General features: G+C 37.0%; 1 protein-coding gene across 6 annotated transcripts in view; it reads left to right on the top strand.

Annotated features, from left to right (window-relative positions):
* ADIPOR2 (adiponectin receptor 2) overlaps positions 1 to 19,323 on the top strand; it is a 78,126-nt gene that overhangs the window by 53,515 nt on the left and 5,288 nt on the right. For all 6 annotated transcript variants that reach the window (XM_027073959.2, XM_015061484.3, XM_015061485.3 and 3 more), the window contains exons 3-6: positions 9,109 to 9,228; positions 13,867 to 14,038; positions 17,066 to 17,252; positions 17,511 to 17,698. In XM_027073959.2, the coding sequence (XP_026929760.2) occupies positions 9,109 to 9,228; positions 13,867 to 14,038; positions 17,066 to 17,252; positions 17,511 to 17,698 (667 nt within the window). The remainder of the gene's footprint in view (positions 1 to 9,108; positions 9,229 to 13,866; positions 14,039 to 17,065; positions 17,253 to 17,510; positions 17,699 to 19,323) is intronic.

Raw genomic sequence — 19,323 nt, 5'->3', positions numbered from 1 at the left:
TGCAAAGGAGAATGCTTTCATTTATTTGTTTGTTTGAGAGAGTGTGAGCAGGGGAGAGGGGCAGAGGGAAGGAGAGAGAGAGAATCTTAAGCAGGTTCCATGCCCAGTGCAGAGCCCAATGTGGGGCTCGATCCCACAACCCTGAGATCATGACCTGAGCTGAAATCAAGAGTTGCACACTCATCTGACTGAACCACCCAGGCACCTCTAAGAGAACTCTTAAAAATGCAGTTTATTAGCCATTTCCATTTTTAGAAAATCATTTGCTTCTCATTGCACTTAGGACAAAAACCCCACTCTTTTCCATAATCTTCAGGACTCTGATGATCTCACCTCTCTGCCTAAGTTGATTTCACAGTGTTCTTCTCCTTGGTCAGTGAGCCTCAACCACACTGGCCTTATTTCAGTTCCTTAAACAGGCTAGGCGCTTTCCAGCTTGAGAGTCTTCAAACATGGCTGTTTTCTTTGCTTGGGGTGTTTGTAGATCCACACCTCTGGCTAATTGCTGCTTATTCTTTAGTATTCAGGTTAAGTATTATTTCCTTAGAGAAACCTTTCACAAATTCTCTATTCCCTAATTTATTCTATTTCATCTTTCCCATTCTTATCTTTAATCCTAGCTTTTATATTTCATCATAATACATATCACAGCTTGTAATTATGTATTTCTATCATTAGATAGATGTTTAGTAATTATTTTGGCTTGTAGACTGTGTTCCATAGTGGAAAGAATCTTGTCTTTTGCTCACCCCATCCTCAGATCCTAGACCAGTCTTTTTGATCCATGGTAGGCGTATAACATATAGGTGAATGAGTTTATCAGTAGCCAATATAGTATTCTAGGTCTAAATTGTCTCAAGTAGTTTCCATAAAGAGATGTATAGAAAGAGAATATTGGGGTATGCTATTTTGATGATCAGGGAAAATTAGTTAACACACTTATTTAATCTTTGATAAAATAAGTGCATTCTTATTATTTATCAAAACAATGATAGCTCATATTTATTGAGCCTATGCAATGTATGAGGCAACTTTCTAAGCTCTCTTGCACATATCTCATTCATTCCTAGAGGAGCCTTATAGAGTAGGTATTAATAGTATCTGTTTTACAGGTGATGGAACTGAGGTTCCATTGAATTTATGTGAGTTAATACACAGGGACTCTTATTGGAGGATCATATACTTCACGGGGGCTGGAGTTTTTCTTTTCACTGGTTTATTGTCAAAAGTGTGATTTGGCAGTTTGCTTATTTGCCTTTAATACATTTTCAAGGACACTGTTTTCATAGATGGTCAAAATTGTGGGAAAAGAGATTGACAAGTGGTAGTGATCCATTGTAATTGTAGAATTGACTCTTAGCATCAAATGAAATATCTATGTGCACAGTTACATTCATTTCCCTGTTTATGGGAGTCCTTTATTTGAGGGAATGGAGAGGTTAATCTGCTTGATTCCTTAAGAAGCAAAATGGTTTAAGAAAGAGGACTGTACTGGAAATCAAATACAGTTGACCCTTAAACAATACGGGTTTAGGGACGTCTGGGTGACTCAGTCAATTAAACGTCCCTTTGTTGATTTTGGTTCATGTCATGATCTCCCCATTCATGAGATCAAGCCCCACATCAGGCTCTGCACTGATAGTGCTGAGCCTGCTTGGGATTCTCGCTCTCCCTCTTACTCTGCCCCTCCCCTGTGCTTGCACTCTCTCTCCCTCAAAATAAATAAGTAAATGTTAAAAAAAAAAAAAAAAGAAAAAAACAATACAGATTTAAACTGTGTGGGTCCACCTATATAGAGATTTTTGATCTATGTAGTACTAGTACTATAAATGTATATATATTCTCTTTTTAAATAACTCTTTAGCCTACTTCATTGTAAGAATACAGTATGTAACATACAATATATGTGTTAGTCAAATGTTTATGTTATTTTTAAGGCTTTTGATCCATAGTAGACTGTTAGTAGTTAAGTTTTTGAGGAGTCAGAAGTTATACAGGATTTTTGACTACATGGGAGGTCAGTGCCTCATCCCCGGTTGTACTTTAAAATTAAAATCTCTGCAATAGGAATCTAGTTTTCACAAACTCCCTCACATGATTCTGGGGCACACTTAAAATTTGAGAACAAGTGATTATAGCCTTTTCCTTTTCATGATACATATGTATAGTTCTAGACTGATGGAACTTCAGCAGAATAAACCTTGGCCCAGAGTAACTAAATGTGTCCTTTTCTGTAAATGGAGTATCTGATAACATGTACTTTGTCTCGCACTGTTGTAGTGAGCATAGGACCTGTAAAACAGTGAGAACAATGCCTGGTACATAGAAAGTACTTACAAATGTTGGATACGGTACATCACTGGAGGCCTGTATTTGTGTCAGAAAGAAAAGATTTGCTTAAGTTTCACCTTAAAAAGGAAGATTGCCCAATCCAAAGAACAGGACATAATCTGTTGGATATTGTTCTTATTAGACTTTGTAATCATCTTTTAAAAAATTGACTTTGTTATGTTTTCACTAACCTGAACATGTCTGTGTTCTTTTTTTTTTTTGTAATTGTTTTATGTTTATTTTTGAGAGAGAGACAGAGAGAGAGAGAGAGAGAGAGAGAGAGCACAAGCAGGGGAGGGGCAGAGAGAGGGAGACACAGAATCCGAAACAGGCTCTAGTCTCTGGCTGTCAGCACAGAGCTCGACGTGGGGCTCAAACTCATGAACCATGAGATCATGAGCCGAGCCAAAGTCGGACACTTAACAGACTGAGCCACCCAGGCGCCCTGAACATGTCTATGTTCTATGTTCAGCACCTAAATAGTCTGGGAATATTATATTTGCTCAGTAAGTAAGGAAAAAAATGAATGAATGATTGAACCTGCGTTTTAGTCCTGGTCTGCTGCCAGCCAGTTATGTGGTTTTTGCCAATTTTATTTCTTTGGGCCTCATTTTCTTAATATTGAAATGAAGTTGTTGGAACTAGGTGATATCTAAAGTTTCCTCAACCCCCCTGTAGTTTTAACTCTTGTTAGAGGATAAAACTTGAATGAGGGTCATAATTAGTTTTTCATAGATTGACCTAATTAAGTATCTTTGCTTAAATAGCCCTACTTAATAGCTACTTTTATCACTTTTACCAAATTTGGTTTTATTTAGTGAAGCCATTTCTGTGCTTCAGTAGATAATCTCAAAGGAAGCAGTTCGGTAAAAGGGAAAAAAAAACCCCAAAACCCAGAGTTTTGAGTTCAGAGAGACCTGGATTTGAATGTCTAATCCCTTCTGCATCATTTCCCAAATTTTTTGAGAAAGAAAAAACAAAAAAAAACCTTATTGAAGTATATAATATGCATACAGAAAAGTGGATATGTCATAAGTGAATAGTTCAGTAAATTTTTATAAACTGGACACTACTTGTGTAACCAGTATCCCTAGAGGCCCCCTTAATACCTTCCCTCCATCATAGTGATGCCTGCCTATCCCTTTCCCAGAGGTAACTATTATCTTGACTTCTAATGTATAGATTAGTTTTGCCTGTCTTTGTACTTTATGTCATCTGAACCATTCAATATGTACTCTTGTATCTGGCTTCTTTCATTCAGTATTATGTACATTAAATTCATTTGTACTTTGTGTAGCTGTAGTTTGTTCATTTTTACTTTTCTATCTATAGCTTTTCTTTGTGTGACTATAACACCTTTATTCTATTATTAAAGGCTAGTTGGGTTGTTTCAAGTTTCAGGCTATTATAAATAGTATTTCTGTGAATATTCTAGTACTTCTGGTGAACATATAGGAACATTTCTGTTAGCTGTATACTTAGGAATGGACTTGCTGGTTCAAGAATAACCCCTTTCCTTCTTTAAACATCAGAAACATTTAACAGACCCCCACATTATGGCCATATTTGTAATATTAGTTTAAAAAATGCATGATAGAAATTGTCAAGGAATTTAATTCATCTATGTAAGATAATGTCATTAGGTTGGGAATCAAGGTATCACTTAGGGCTGTGTAACTTCCCTTAGATTCCATTTCTTTATGCACCACACTTGGTCTGGATTTCCATATCATAAAATGGGGATGGAAATACTCATCCCAGAAAGTTGTTGAGGATTTGATTACTTAATTTGTGAAAGCACTTAGTACAGTGTCTGGGATGTGGTTAGTACACAATAAGTAACAATTCTGTTTTGCTGTCCTTCCTTTGTAATAATGCTCAAGTAGTTGCAATAGATTGTGGTAAACACATGCTGAATTTACTCTTCTATCTCAGCCACCTCAACTTCAGTAGTCTTTTCACAAAAGTGATTTCTAAATCTGTCATCTTAGTACTGACCTCTGTATTGGACCTTTAACTGCTTCAAACTGAACTAATTTAGCCTGCTTCCCCACAACCCCAACCCTACCCCCTACCTCGTAAGCTGTTCCTTCTGACACACTACTGTTTCCTATTAAATAGTCCCACCTGAGGCACCTGGTTAAGGTGCTTAATCAGTTAAGCATCTGATTGTTGATTTCTGCTCAGATCATGATCTCACGGTTCGTGAGATCCCCTCTTCCCCCCACCCCATATGCCCCCTCTTTCTCTCTCTCTCTCTCTCTCTCAAAAAAAAAAAAAAAAAAAAAAAAAAAAAAAGTCCCAACTTTCTTCCAAGTACCTAAACTTGGTTCCTGGAATATCAGAATGGAGGGAATACCAAGCGTCATTTAGTTTTAGTAAAGATACATGCATTAATTGGGGCGCCTGGGTGGCTCAGTCGGTTAAGTGTCCAACTTCGGCTCAGGTCATGATCTCACCGTTTGTGGGGGCTGTGTGCTGACAGCTCAGAGCCTGGAGCCTGCTTCAGATTCTGTGTCTCCCTCTCTGCCCCTCCCCTGCTTGTTCTTTCTGTCTGTCTCTCGCTGTCTCTCAAAAATAAGCAAACATTAAAAAAAATTTTTAAAAAGATGCATCAATTTTCTGCAGATGTTTCTGGGTTTTTTTTTTTTTTTTAAGTATGTATTAGCACTCTTGGAATACAAAGATAAGACATAGTGTCTGCCTTTAAGCAGCTGACACTCTAGTCAGAAGGACAGACCAGTATATTGATACATTTATGCTAAGTGCTATGTGATTGTGGAGTGTACTATGGGAGCAACTCTAATTTCAACTGGGCATCTAGGGAGGTAAAATTTGAGTTTCAGAGTTAACTAAGAGAAAAGCCTAAGGACATTCTGGACAGAAGGAACAGCAGATGTGAAGACACAGAAGTAAATAGCATGATGCTTTTAGGGAATAGTACCAATAATAGCTAACATGTATCGAGTATGTACTGGTGTGCACTGGTGTCTAAACCTGTTAAATGTTCAGCATAGCTAGAATGAAGGGTCAAAGGTACAAGGCAGGGGAGGGTTTGGTAGTAAGTAAGCCTAGATGATTGAGGCCTAAAATGCAGATCTCTAGAGTCCTGGTGCAATATTTTTTATCATCCAAAATTCTTTTTGAAATGTATAATATGGTGTATTGGTTGAAATGAATAGGCCATTTCTTCCAGGCCTCTGACTCTAAAACCTGGACTCTTTTAACTGTATTTGTTGAAGTATATAGTTAAGCATTTTGTAAACTTCCTTAGACCCCAAAAAAAAAAAAAAAAAAAAAAAAAATCACAAAAGAGACATTTGAAACCAGGTTGCCCTGAACTTTAGTTTTGTGTTTCCCCCCCCGTGCTCCCAGGTCTCTGAATTTTCAAGGTATTAAGTCAGATAAAGAGAACAGCCTTTATGGTTGTCCTACTTTTCCTCTGCTCCAGATTCTTACACGTTTTCCAGGGCTTGGTTCAGATGTTACTTTTCTAGAAAACTTCCCAGCAGTGCCAAAGTTAAATATTTTTCTATTTGCATCAGACCTTTTTCATACAGTTCATACTGTTCACTAGTTCCTTGCTGTATTTACTTACATGCATGGCTTCTCCACTAGGTTGTGATACTAACTTTAATGTTCTCAGTACCTAGCCCATCATAATAGTAAGGACCATCATTTATTTCTTGGCTTCTGAGTCCTGGGCCCTGTGATAGTTTCTTTTTATTTATTATCTTTGATCCTGAAAACTTCTGTATTGTAGGTACAATATTGTTAAAATCATCTCACAGGTAAGGGAACTGATGCTTTAGTTAAATATAATCTTGTCAAAGATGATAGAATTTATCAGTAGTCACTGTTTATCTGACTTCAGACTCACTCTTAATCCATTATGGCAAGCCACCTTTTCCTAAAAAAATATTTGACTAAATGTATAAACAGTGTTTTTGTACACTAGTTGGTATTTGACTTAGACCATACACCTTGCATTCTGAATGTACTTGTTTTCTTTCAATAAACATGTATTAGCTTTGCTGAAGATGTGAACCTGTTTTCTTCCCCAGCAACAGGGTCATTATTCCTCTTCCCTCCCCATGATTGGGAAGTTGAACCATTCATCTCTCTTTTCTGTATATGGGTATAGTGGTGAGTACCTATGGAGAAAGGTCACCTTATCCTCATTTCTTTCTTATCTAAGTCTATAATTTAAGATGAAGTGCGTAAAATGACTTTAGTTTGCCAGGGAGGCTGGCTTACCTTTTCCTATCAATAGTCTTCTGTGGATCCAAATGCATTATTAGCCTGATACTCAAAACTAACTGGTTGTAAGTAATCCCATTGATATGTCAGACAGGTTTACAACTTTTAATAAGATTTTACTTATGGTAGTACAGGAAACATTTAACTATAGTTCTACTTTATGTGCTCATCTGTAGTTTCATTAGAAACTGCTGGCATAATTTATTTGTGAGAAAGTCCAGACTGAATCTTTGTTTCTGTTACTCTTTGTGAAGAATTAAATACATGTTGAACATGTATAAATATTTGAGCTGTTTTACATTTTATATATAAATTTATATTTTATACTTTAAAATCAGTCTGCCAATCATTTTAAACTATTATCTATTTTCAGTTTTCATATAATTGATTAAAAACATTTTTTTATTATTTATTTTTGAGAGAGAGTGGGAGCGAGAAAGGAGCACAGAGAGGGAGACACAGAATCTGAAGCAGGTTCCAGGCTCTGAGCTGTCAGCACAGAGTCTGACTCACTCAGGGCTTGAACTCAAAAGCCGAGAGATCATGACCTGAGCTGAAGTCAGACGCTTAACCGACAGAGCACCTGGGTGCCCTGTATTTGATGTTTTAATGAAGTTTATCATTTTAATCTTATGTTTTATTAGGCACAATCCTTTAACAATTTTTGTTGAAAAAATTTTAAAGCATTAATTAATTAATTGAGGCCACCATGAAGTATATAACATATTACAGAGAACTGTTCTTGGGGCCATGGGAAAGAAGACCACAAAGACACTTAAAGTTTTGTTTAGGAAATGATACACTAAAAAGTAAAATCCAGTCAAACACAAAATAAAACAGTATAAGTCAATGAGACGAGCTGTAAATCAGATATTATATTCGTTGTTAAATGAGAGCTGCAGCCTTCAAGTGTTAGAGAAGTTCAGAAAGGGAGGCAGTTGCTATGGATTAGGGCATATACATTCTCTGGTGAAAACTGCTTCTTGATTGAGGGGGATTTGAAAAAGTCTTAAACATTACAGTGGTTTGTAGCCCTCCGAAGAGCCATAGCACATAAACATGCAGTATATCTAGGTTAATAAAATTTTCTGGGAATGGGAGAAGCAAACTAAAAATGCCTTGGGGGAAAGTGGCAATCATGATAAACTGGGCACTGAAGGACAGACAATAAGTTTTAGGTAAGTAATGAAGAGAGGGTGTTTTATAAGTAAGAATTGTAGAGAAGCAGAGTCAAGATAGATTTCTTGGAGAAGATAATTTTTTAACAGTTGAGATTGGGTATGTAACATGTCTTACATGCGTCTTAATACTAAGCCCCTAGTTATCTTGAAGAGTAAAGAGTAGGAAAATAAAATCTTAGGATTTCATTTTAAACATGTCCAAATTCAAGTGTTGTGGTAGATTACCTATTGTGCCTACATGTTCATCCTTTACCAGTTTTCTGACTGGAGGTAGAAGGTCATTTCATTTCTTCATGCAGGTATGTTAGCAGTACTATGTATCTAGCAGACTTATTAGATATGGAGTTACCGTTCTCTTGTGCTTTCATTTATTCACTAAGTTGCAGAATATCAGAATTTTAGAGAATAGGGAAAACTGTAGAGATTGTTTAGTTTTAAACTCCTCTTATAGATTAGAAATGAGGAACTTGAGGCTCAGAAAGGTTGAGAGACCTATATAAAGTTCCATGGATATTAGTGGCAAAACCAGACTTAGGTCTTCTGACTTCTGGTCAGTTGCCCTTCTCACAGTATCCTTCTGTCTAGTAGAAGCTTCATCTGGAAACAGAAGTCTTAATTTTAGGGATTTATTTCTTAAGGTCTAACCAGATTATCATTTCTTTCTTCATTTTGTCAAGAATGTAGAAAGGCAGTGGGTGGGGGGTTTTTACTTTTTCACTTTATTAGTCTTAACCTTAGGCAACTTATTTAACCTTTTTGCCTAATGTTCTTTATATGTTAAGTGGGGATAAGAAAACTTACCTAATGATAAAGTGGTTGTCAGGATTAAGTTACATGGCCTTTATAAAGTCCTTTCTTTTATGCTTGGCATATCTTAAGAATTGAGTAAAATTTTTTTCTTTTTTTTCCCCTTTTTTGTCTCTAGAGCACTTAGCACATTGCATTACAATTATTTATTTTATATACACCAGGTGGGGTTCCTGGAGATTTTCCCCTCAGTAATTTATCAATTTTATAGTAATAATATGTGAACTGTGAATATATTCTTAAAACAAAAAATGAACCATTCAAGCTACCCCAGGAATTCGCTACTAAAACAAACATAGGAATGCTCTTGTATTTCATTTGTCTGTTAGAGAAGAATTAACTGTTGTTCATTTTTAATAGTCCTAATTCTATAATAAACTGACTTTACTTCCTATATTGTTACTTGTTTGAGGCTTTGCTTTGACCTTAAGAGAGAATTACTTCATTTATAATTTTTCAAAGAAAGTGTATTGATTCTTTCATTTGGCCCCGGTCTCTGTCCCTGACTATTTCTTTGATTGCCTTACAGATCTCTGAGGAACATGAGTGCAATGATGAAGTTTCTCAGGAAGATGAGGGGTTTATGGGTATATCCCCTCTTTTACAAGCACATCATGCTATGGAAAGAATGGAAGAATTTGTTTGTAAGGTAAGATGACAGTTTCTTGTTATTCCTATGCTATATATTTAACCCTTCCCAAACAGAAACCTTTAAGGAGAGCTGCCTTTGGTTTACTCTGGGGACAATCTGTAGCAAAATGGAGACAGAAACAATATCATGACTTTAACCCTGTTTAAGACAAAATACATTTGTTTGCCTGCAGCAGCCATGATAAGGTGGTGATAAAACTAGAATATCCATCTATTTAACAAGTGTTTCCTGATGTAAGTTAACAGAATAGATGTCTTGTTGATAGTTTAGATAAGACAGGATGAAAGTTGTGTGTGTGGGGGGTGGGGGTGGAGATGATGCCTAGAGATACTGAAGTCCCAAGTGCCTTGAATCTCTTTTGTTATTTGACTGTGATAGCAAATGTGCTAATTTTGCTAAAGATTATTTGGCTAATCAAACTACTCTTTAGACAGAAATTTCCTGGTTTTCATGAACATCCAGGATTTCCAATTTAGCTGGCATGTTTTCAATCTCTGAAGTTTTTCTTCTAACACATTATCTGATTCTTTAAGACCTATTGTGGGGATTTTTTTCCTTCTAAATCGGTAACTGGAATTGGGGGTGCTTTCTTAGAGAAAATAGGGACACTGGTAAATTTACAGCTACTTGATAATCTGATCATTAGATGGGGCTCTGACAGATCTAAAGTCATAAGTCAATCTATGTTTGTATGTGTAAATAAATTCATTTGTTAAATATTTCTGGAGAACTCTTGATCATTTAGAGAGAAATTTTTGTGACTCTTAGCTTTTTCATGGGTTTCATGAAACCAAGACTTTTTATGCCTGTGGTCTTGGATCCTGAAAACTAAATTAGGTTTGCTTATATTCACAGTGGTGGTAGAAATAATTGGGGCCAGTTGACTCTAGAATAGTATACTTTGGAGAAGAGGACATTATAGACACCCCTTCTAAGATAAAGGGATGGATGAAGAGTGGTGAGGGAGGGGTATAAATATTTATGGGTCTACTTAGAGCCTAGGAAATTTTAATCAGTGTTTGAAAATTGGTGAAGAAAAAACCAAGCAAAACCATAGCAAAAAGCCAAGCAAAACAATGCATTCTTTCTAGTGATTGCTGTCTTAGGAGAATGAATACAAAAGTATATAGAAGATACATTTTGTTTTTCAACAAGCAAATTTGATGGTAAATCTCTCAAAGTTGGATATTTAGTGTCTGGGCTGTTAGGAATTTTTAATATTTATTAAATCAGTGGGGTCCTATTCTCTTTTATTCTTTTTTATTCTCTTTTTCTGAACTAAGTAAAGAATAAAGCAAATAAAACTTACAGTGTAACAGCTAATGGGAGAATAACTAGGGCATTTGTTTGCTCCAAACTATGATTTACTGAAGAAAACTGAATGGAGCACAAAAATTATTACCATTCCCTTATCACCCTCTAGAGTTTGTCTGTGAGAGTGGTCTGAAGGGGCTTCCTGTGACATGACATTCTCCAGGCTTGCTTCACCTGCTGCTGTAGTGCACCTGAGTGTACTTGACACTAGAAAAAATTTTTTGCTTGTATTGGAAGCAAGTAAACAGTAGTTAAAATGAAGTGTCCTGTGGCCTTGCTCGTATACTTACTATCCCTTTTGGAAAAGCTTTTCTTATAGGAATAGGGGAAATAAAATCATAAAATCATTATTGAGTGTCCAAGTTTGATCATGGTCTCTTTTTTCCCAGCCTTCAATTAAGAATAAATGTTTTGTGCGTTAATGGTCTAATACGATTCCAGTGGACCATTGCTCAGATGTTTCTTATATGCAGTGCCTTTGTTCTGCTTATAAATGAATATGTATTTGCCTAAGCTGTGATCCTATCCTTTTTACGATGGAGAGGTAAAAGAGGATGCCTGTTTGGGTTGGCATTTGGATGGACTCCCAAGTTGAGAATTGAGGTTGCAGTGTCAGTTGAATATGACACTAATTTCAGTATAATTATGAAAGTATATCACCTTGGCTCAGTTTAGTCCGTTAGAATGTTTGTTTAGAAACAGTGGAGAAAAAAATTGATATTATATGCAAATACAACTAGTAAGAAACTCAACATATTCTTTCTGACTGCAGAAAGTGTTCATTTTGACTGTGTGGGATAACACAATAGCACTTTTCATATGGTCACACAGAGCTGTTTGCATATTGTGAACTACGGAGCAGTTGTGAGGATTGATTTCTCTTTTTCTCTCCCTGTTAGAATATTAAATTCTCCCAAAGTGAAACAGAGTAGCATCTTGTAAAGTTAACATTAACAGTAACTATCTTTTTTCAAGTAAAAATTAGATAAAAGAAATTCAGTATCTTGGAATGTTCTCTTTCTCTCCAGAAAGTCCTTATACCAGTAGACATTAAAAATCTAGATTAGTCTTTTGGCATTATTATTTTTTTACTGTATGTTATGAACAAGCATGGAATGGTCAGATTTGCACCCGTAAGTGCAGGCCTCACAGTTTGAGTTAGAAGGTGAGACAGGAAGTGGGGAGGCTAGAGAGTGAGTGAGTTTCAATAGTGTTAAGAGGGCCACGTCTACTCTTAAATTGTTCTCATTTCCTTTGGAGCTACACAGAAGATCAGTTCTTTTATAAATGTATTTCAGTAAGAAGGATTAAGGATAGCAGAGAACAGGAAGATGTGGAACAAAAGTCATTTTGCATAGTAGAGAGAGAGCGCGCCAAGTTTGTATAGCCTAGCTGTGTTATTTGTCACAAGAACCCTGGGGGATAAGTGTGGGGGTCATTGTCTGAACCTGAAGCCTGTACGTCGACCACGTACCTGGCATTTTTCCTTGTATCCTTCTGGTTAGTAGAAATAAGTTAGTTCAGGATTAAGTGATCCTTGTGATGTGTGCTCTCTGGGCTGAGAGACATTAAAAGAAACAGTGCAGAGGTTGACAAACTTATTTTAAGGAAGAGTACCAAATTCCTGACCCTTTCCTGTTAGAGTCTTTGGAGAAGGGACAGTGAAGAAAAAGGGAGAAGGGGAGGTGGCGACGAGACTTGAAGGGCAGTGAAGGTTGAGTTTCTTTGCCATCTCTCCAGCATGATTGAGGGTGGATTAGTCACTAACTCTTAGGTAGGTAATAAATACCCTCTGGGGATGGTCAGGATTACATACCACCTGTGGGGTGGATGCTGGGGCTTGCTTTGGGTTATTTCATTTGATCCTTAGGAAGTAATCAAAGTATTGTTACCTTCATTTTATAAATGAGGAAACTGAAGCTTGGTGATTTTCTTTTTCTTTTTTTTTAAGTTTATTTTTGACAGAGACAGAGTGCGAGCATGAGCTGGGGAGGGGTAGAGAGGGAGACACAGAATCCAAAGCAGGCTCCAGGTTCCAAGCTGTCAGCACAGAGCGGGGCTCGAATTCACGAACTGTGAGATCATGACCTGGGCCGAAGTCAGACGCTTAACTGATTGAGCCACCCAGGCACCCCTTGGTGATTTTCTGATTAAAGCTCCTTCAACTAGTTAATAGCCGAGATCCAAAATTTTGACTGTTGTGCTCTTTCTTCATCGTGTTTGTTGTGGTAGGAAGAGAAGGGAGAGGGAGCGATTTTAGCAGAAGACACAAAAGTGATTCTGATATGTTGTTGGGGTCCAGGAGCAAATGTTCAAGAAAGAAATCTTGAGACATCTTTGGTGCAAAAAAGGTGGTTTTATTAAAGCACGGGATAGGACCCGTGGGCCGAAAGAGCTGCATTGGGGTTATGAGTGACTGATTATATACTTTTAAGTTGGGAGGAGGTTAGGGATAGCATAAGTCTCTAAGGAATTTGGGAGCAAGATTTCCAGGACCTTGAGGGACTAGCTGCTATTAAGAAAAGATCATTTACTACTGTCTAGTAAAACCACTTGTCATGAGACCCTTCAGATGTATATCAGTGGGCCATATGCTTGGAGGGTGATTGCTAATATGTATCTTGCGGAGTGGGTAAAGATAAAGAAAGTTTCCAAAGGGATCTTCATATGTTAAAGAAGACTTATAGGATCCTGGAGTTCAGGCTAATGTCAAGTTAAGGTTGCCTTTTGCCTCTCACAAAGTATTAACATTGAGATCAGTGAGTTCCGGGAAGAAGGCCACTCTGCCTGTCCCAAGTACTTGTCAGTGGGCTGTAAGTTGTAAGGAAATTTACTTTTATCTTTTGCCTTTGTTCTTTACATCAATTCTGTATACCAACTTAACTATTAATAGGGTTCTGTTGACTGGAAGCCTTACCAATAACATAAACTCAACTATACTGTATTCTTACAATAAAGTAAGCAAGAGAAAGAAAATGTTACTAAGAACATCATAAGGAAGAGAAAATTCATTTATAGGACTGTACTGTAAAAAATCTGCATATAAGTTGACCCATGCATTTCAAACCCACATTCAGTGGTCAACTGTACTTCTTTTTTCCACCAACAGAAATATTAAATATAAGAACGGTCATATTTGATACCATAGGGAATTTTCAGAGGTAAAGTTTGTTGTGGATAATGAAGGAAGGAGAGTTTGTATATGTGGACCTCTCACCCTGCCTTTAGCCAGACTGAAACCAAGCTTGAAACCACTCCTTTAGGGCAACCAGTGTTGCTATGTTGACACAACCACATACGTATTTGATACTCTTTTTCCAGGTATGGGAAGGCCGATGGCGAGTAATCCCTCATGATGTACTACCAGACTGGCTCAAGGATAACGATTTCCTTTTACATGGACATCGGCCCCCAATGCCTTCTTTCCGGGCCTGTTTTAAGAGCATTTTCAGAATACACACAGAGACAGGAAACATCTGGACCCATCTCTTGGGTATGTAATATCAATGGTGTCAGGAATTAGTGATTCACTATATTTTTTTTTCCCCCATGTATTTGAGGGTTAAGGATAAAACTTAAAATGTATTTGGGACTTGCCATTTTGTTTTCTGAATTTCTAATGATAATTTCTTATTGGTTTACTCTGTGGTTATCCTAGTTTGCACTTTGATTTTATTATAGCTGAGTCATATTTTTCTCTACTTAGATTGTCAACAGTGTCCTTGAACCAGGCCAAGGCCATTTTGCTATACAAAATGTGTATAATATTTTAATGAACAATGTGAGGAGGGTGGTTATTTAATAGAAATAAGCTGATTTTGGGGGAGCCTAGGTGGCTCAGTCAGTTGAGCGTCCAACTTCGGCTCAGGTCATGATCTCACAGTTTGTGAGTTCGAGCCCCGTGTTGCTGTCTGTGTTGACAACTCAGAGCCTGGAGCCTGCTTTGGATTCTGTGTCTCCCTCTCTCTGCCCTTACCTGCTTGCACTCTGTCTCTGTCTTTCTCAAAAATAAAAATAAACATTTAAAAAAACCCTGAGTTTTCAAAGTCATTACTTAAAATATTCACAATTTTAGTTTCACTTGAAGTAGAGTGTGATCTATAATTTTTTTTCCATCATGATTGCATATTAAAGAAAGAGTACAACGAGGGAAGATTAATCTTTTCAACAAATGGTATTCAGGAAAACTGAGTAATTATATGTAAAAGAATCAAGTTGGACCTCTACATCACTCCATATACAAAAGTAACTCAAAATGGATCAAAGACCTAAACTAAAACTATAGAACCTAGGCGAAAACACAGATGTAAATCTTTGTGACCTTGAATTAGGTGACAGTTTCTTAGAATTGATGCCTAAATTTGGCACAGGCAACCAAATTAAAAATAGATAAGTTGGACTTTCTCAAAGTTAAAAACTTTTGTATGTCAAAGGACATTATCAAGAAAGTGGAAAGATCACCCACAAAATGGGAGAAAATATTTGCAAATCATACAACTGATGAGGATCTAGTAAATAACTTTCTACAACTAAACAAGAAAAGGACAAGCATCTGAATAGACATTTCTCCAAAGATCTACAAATGGCCAGTAAACAGATGGAAAGATGCTGAAGTGTCAACTCTGTTTCAGTTTAAAAAAAAATGATGCTCAACATCATTAGTCATTTTGGGAAATGCAAATCAAAAACTTTGAAAAATGTAATGAGATACCACTTTATACTCACTAGAATGGCTATAATCAAGAAAATGGAAAATAACAAATCTTGGCAAGGATGTAGAAAAATTACAACTCTCATACATTGCTGGTAGGAATGTAAAATGGTTCCGTCTTTATGGAAAACAGTTTGGCACTTCCTCAGAAAGTTAAACTGAGTCACTAGCAGTTCTGCTCCTTAGTTAGGTACTCGAGAATATTGAAAACATGTTCATACAAAAACATGTATACAAATGTTTTTAGCAACATTATTTGTAATAGTTGAAAAGTAGAAACAATCCAAACATCTTTCAGCTGGTGAATGGGTAAACAGGATGTGGTATATCCATACAAATGAAGTATTATTTCACCGTAAAAAGAGATGAAGTACTGATATGTGCTGCAGCATAGGTGAGCCTTGAAACATTATGCTAAGTGGCATAAGCCAGACTGTATGATCCATACACATGAAATGCCCAGAATGGGAAAATCCACAGACACAGTAGATTGTGGTTGTCTAAGGCTGTGGGGTAATGGGGAGTGGGAGATGAATGTAATAGGTATAGGCTCCTTTTTGGGGTGATGAAAATATTCTGAAATTAAATAATAGTGATGGTCGCATAACATTGTGAATATGTTAAATCTTTTCTGGCTTACCCGATTTGACTTGCATTTCATATCACACATTTGGCTTCCATTGTGTCTCCAAGTTCCTGCCTGCTAGTGTAGTAAGAGTGGAATAGAGAATCAAATCCAGCTTGTTGCTGACTTCCAACTCAGGGGTAAAAGATTTATTAAATAGATTGAATAGTCAGTCACATAGCACATGTTTAACTTCTTCTTTTTTTTTTTTTTAATGTTTGTTTATATTTGAGAGAGAGGGAGACCGCATGTGTGGGGGAGGGACAGAGAGAGAGGGAGCACATGTTTAACTTCTTAATTTCTGTGCCTTCCTTGTGTTAAGTGGCCTTTCCCTAAGTAATAAAAACATGTATCTCATTGTGAAAAAGAGCAGTTGAAAAACTGGTTATGAAATAACATAAATGGGCATAATTTATTGTCCTTAACTTTTGAATCTATTGGGTCAATGGACAGGACCAGAGAAGCATAATATTCCTTGACACCTGTTGGTGGAGGAAAGCTGTATGTCTTGCCAGGGTTTGGAGGTATTAGAATTCATTGCAAAGCAAACATAAAATGGACCTTTGAAAGCTGGACTCCAATATATGTGCTAAAAACTAACTAACTTACTTTCTTTCTCTTCTTTCTTTCTTTCTTTCTTTCTTTCTTAAGTTTATTTATTTTGAGAAAGAGTGTGAATGGGGGAGGGGCAGAGAGAGAGAGGGAGAGACAGAATCCCAAGCGGGCTCTGCTCTGTCAGTACAAAGACCAACATGGGGTTCACACTCAAAATTCATGAAGTCATGACCTGAGCCATAATCAGCAGTCAGGCGCTTAACTGACTGAGCCACCCAGGTGCCCCACCAAAAACTTTCTAAATGAAATTTTATACTAGATCTAGAGGTAGAAGTGGAATAATTTAGCCTTCTAAGAAGTAGCAGCATTGTATTTTTTTTTGATTATGCTGTTAGATAAATAAGTTACTGTATTCTACAAACTCATTTTTTGAGGCTGAGGAGTATAGGGTACCAACCGTGTATGAAGTAGACCAAAATTTTGGATAAGCCTCAGTTATTTGGAACATTTTTCTTATGGAACTTTTGATTTAGATATCATTATGATTGTGAAGGACTGAAAGCCTAATGAATATACAGCACTATTTCTTCACAAGGATAATCTTTTCTCTCCCCACACTCTTTTCATAGGTTGTGTATTCTTCCTGTGCCTGGGGATCTTTTATATGTTTCGCCCAAACATCTCCTTTGTGGCCCCTCTGCAAGAGAAGGTGGTCTTTGGATTATTCTTCTTGGGGGCCATTCTCTGCCTTTCTTTTTCATGGCTCTTCCACACAGTCTACTGCCACTCAGAAGGGGTCTCCCGGCTCTTCTCTAAGTACGTATCTGAAAGCCTACATTGTAATCAAATATTAGAGTCAGTGGTTAGGGAAAAACATCCAGTAGAGTAGGCAGAATTCTTGATACCATCTGAAGAGAACTTAAAAAAAAATTATTTATTTGGTTTTTAATTTAAAGCAAGCATCCTAGTTTGCCTCTTGGCTGTTACTGCTAGCTCATGTCATAGGGGATTAATTGGAACCTGTAGTGGGCAGTACTTTTTAACATCAAATGGATTTTTTTTTTCTTAATTTAGACTGGATTACTCTGGTATTGCTCTTCTGATTATGGGAAGTTTTGTTCCATGGCTTTATTATTCTTTCTACTGTAATCCACAACCTTGTTTCATCTACTTGATTGTCATCTGTGTGCTGGGCATTGCGGCCATCATAGTTTCCCAGTGGGACATGTTTGCTACCCCTCAGTATCGAGGAGTAAGAGCAGGTAAGAGATATGGGAGTTTTGCATTGGACATTGATTTATTTACCAGTCATTTATTAAAGGCCTACTTGGCAAGTCTTATGCTGTGTACTTGTGATGCAAATATAAATAAGTCATAGTTTCTATTCTTCGAGGGCTTTTTATGTAGTAGTGTTCATCAGTTATCTTAAAGCACTAGAGTTTAGGGTATTGTGAGCTTTATGAGCTGATGTATATATTTTGTAATTCACTTGAGTTTATGACTATATGCTGTCCATAAGACAGCAAGTGGCTCTGTAACCTTTGTAAAACAATGATTATTCTTAGTCTGTCAGCTTGGAGTATACTTTTTTTTTAGTGATTTGTTCTTTTGTTGTTGTTATCATTTTTTGTTTTGTTTTGTTTTATATTTTTATTCTAACATGTGTACTGCTTAGGTAAATAAAAACTTCACTCCATACTGATTGTATTCTACTCAAGTAGGCACCATACATCTCTTCTGATGTAAGGATAAAGAGGCTTTTTATATTTAGGATAATGGCTTGTTTAGCTGGAGATCATATGGAAAGCCAAAAGGCCTTGGCTGAGCTTTCCTGTAGAAGTGTGGAGTTCAGAGAGACATGTTTTTGTCTCCCAGTAGCCTGGGGACTCCTTGTAGCCAGAACCATGTCTTCAGTTTTCTATCCACAGTGCCAAGCCTGGTGCTGAGAATGAACAATTAGTAGTAAAAGGAGTATGTTTTCTTTTGACCTTTAAAAAAACAAAAACAAAACATTGAGTATTAAAATCCAAGCTGCGGTTCTTCTGCGGTTACCTAGAAGGTTAGAAGTTAGAATTTAACTTCTTGTTAATGACCACTGTTAGCAACAGTCTACCGACTTCCCTTTTTAAGTGATCATATGAGCAGATAACCAGTGGTCAGGATTGGCGTCCAGTAGTACTTAACTGTGGTGCTAAGCCTGCTTAAGCATGTGAGATAAGAAACATTCTGCTATGATACAAATCAGAAGAACCAAGTTCCTGAGGCTCTGACTGCCAAGAATGATAGGAAAGACCAGTAGAGCCTTTATTTAACACGTAGAGGGAAATAACAAGTGAAACAGGATCATGATGATTTTTCTTCTGTGAGGAGTATTGCCATTTTCCTCTTCTCTTGGAGATGTATGTGTATACATATATTGCTGCATACCAGCAGTGTGTTTGGTAATGTCCAAAGCAAGCAAGATGCCTCTTGTATTTTGAGAGTTAAAGATCATTTTTAACTGTGTCAAAATGTAGGAGCAGTTACTGGCTGCTGAGAGGTGTTCCTGTGGTGTTTTGATGGACACATATTTGTGTATATATTCGTAAGTTCACATACATATAAATTACTCAGCTTTTTACAGACTTTTACTTAACATTCTATTTATGACAGTCTGGTAATTTTTACTTTGTTTTAGTTCACTTAAAAAAAAACTGTTGATTGAGATCACTTAGTTGATCTTATAACCTAGGTCCTATCCAGAAGTTTGAAAAACACTGCTATAAATGATCTGGAAAGCAGTAGGGCTGTGGTGGAGTGATTCTGATAGATTTCTGTACTGGATTGGTACTTTTTGGGCCTGGGAGCTTTCAGGTGCAGTCGTGCCCTCCCCTCCGCCCAGTTGCCA

Source organism: Acinonyx jubatus, chromosome B4 (assembly GCF_027475565.1).
Source record: "Acinonyx jubatus isolate Ajub_Pintada_27869175 chromosome B4, VMU_Ajub_asm_v1.0, whole genome shotgun sequence".
NCBI classification, from domain to species: domain Eukaryota; kingdom Metazoa; phylum Chordata; class Mammalia; order Carnivora; family Felidae; genus Acinonyx; species Acinonyx jubatus.
Note: the sequence above shows the minus strand (reverse complement) of the source record. Positions and strands in the feature narration are given on the sequence as shown.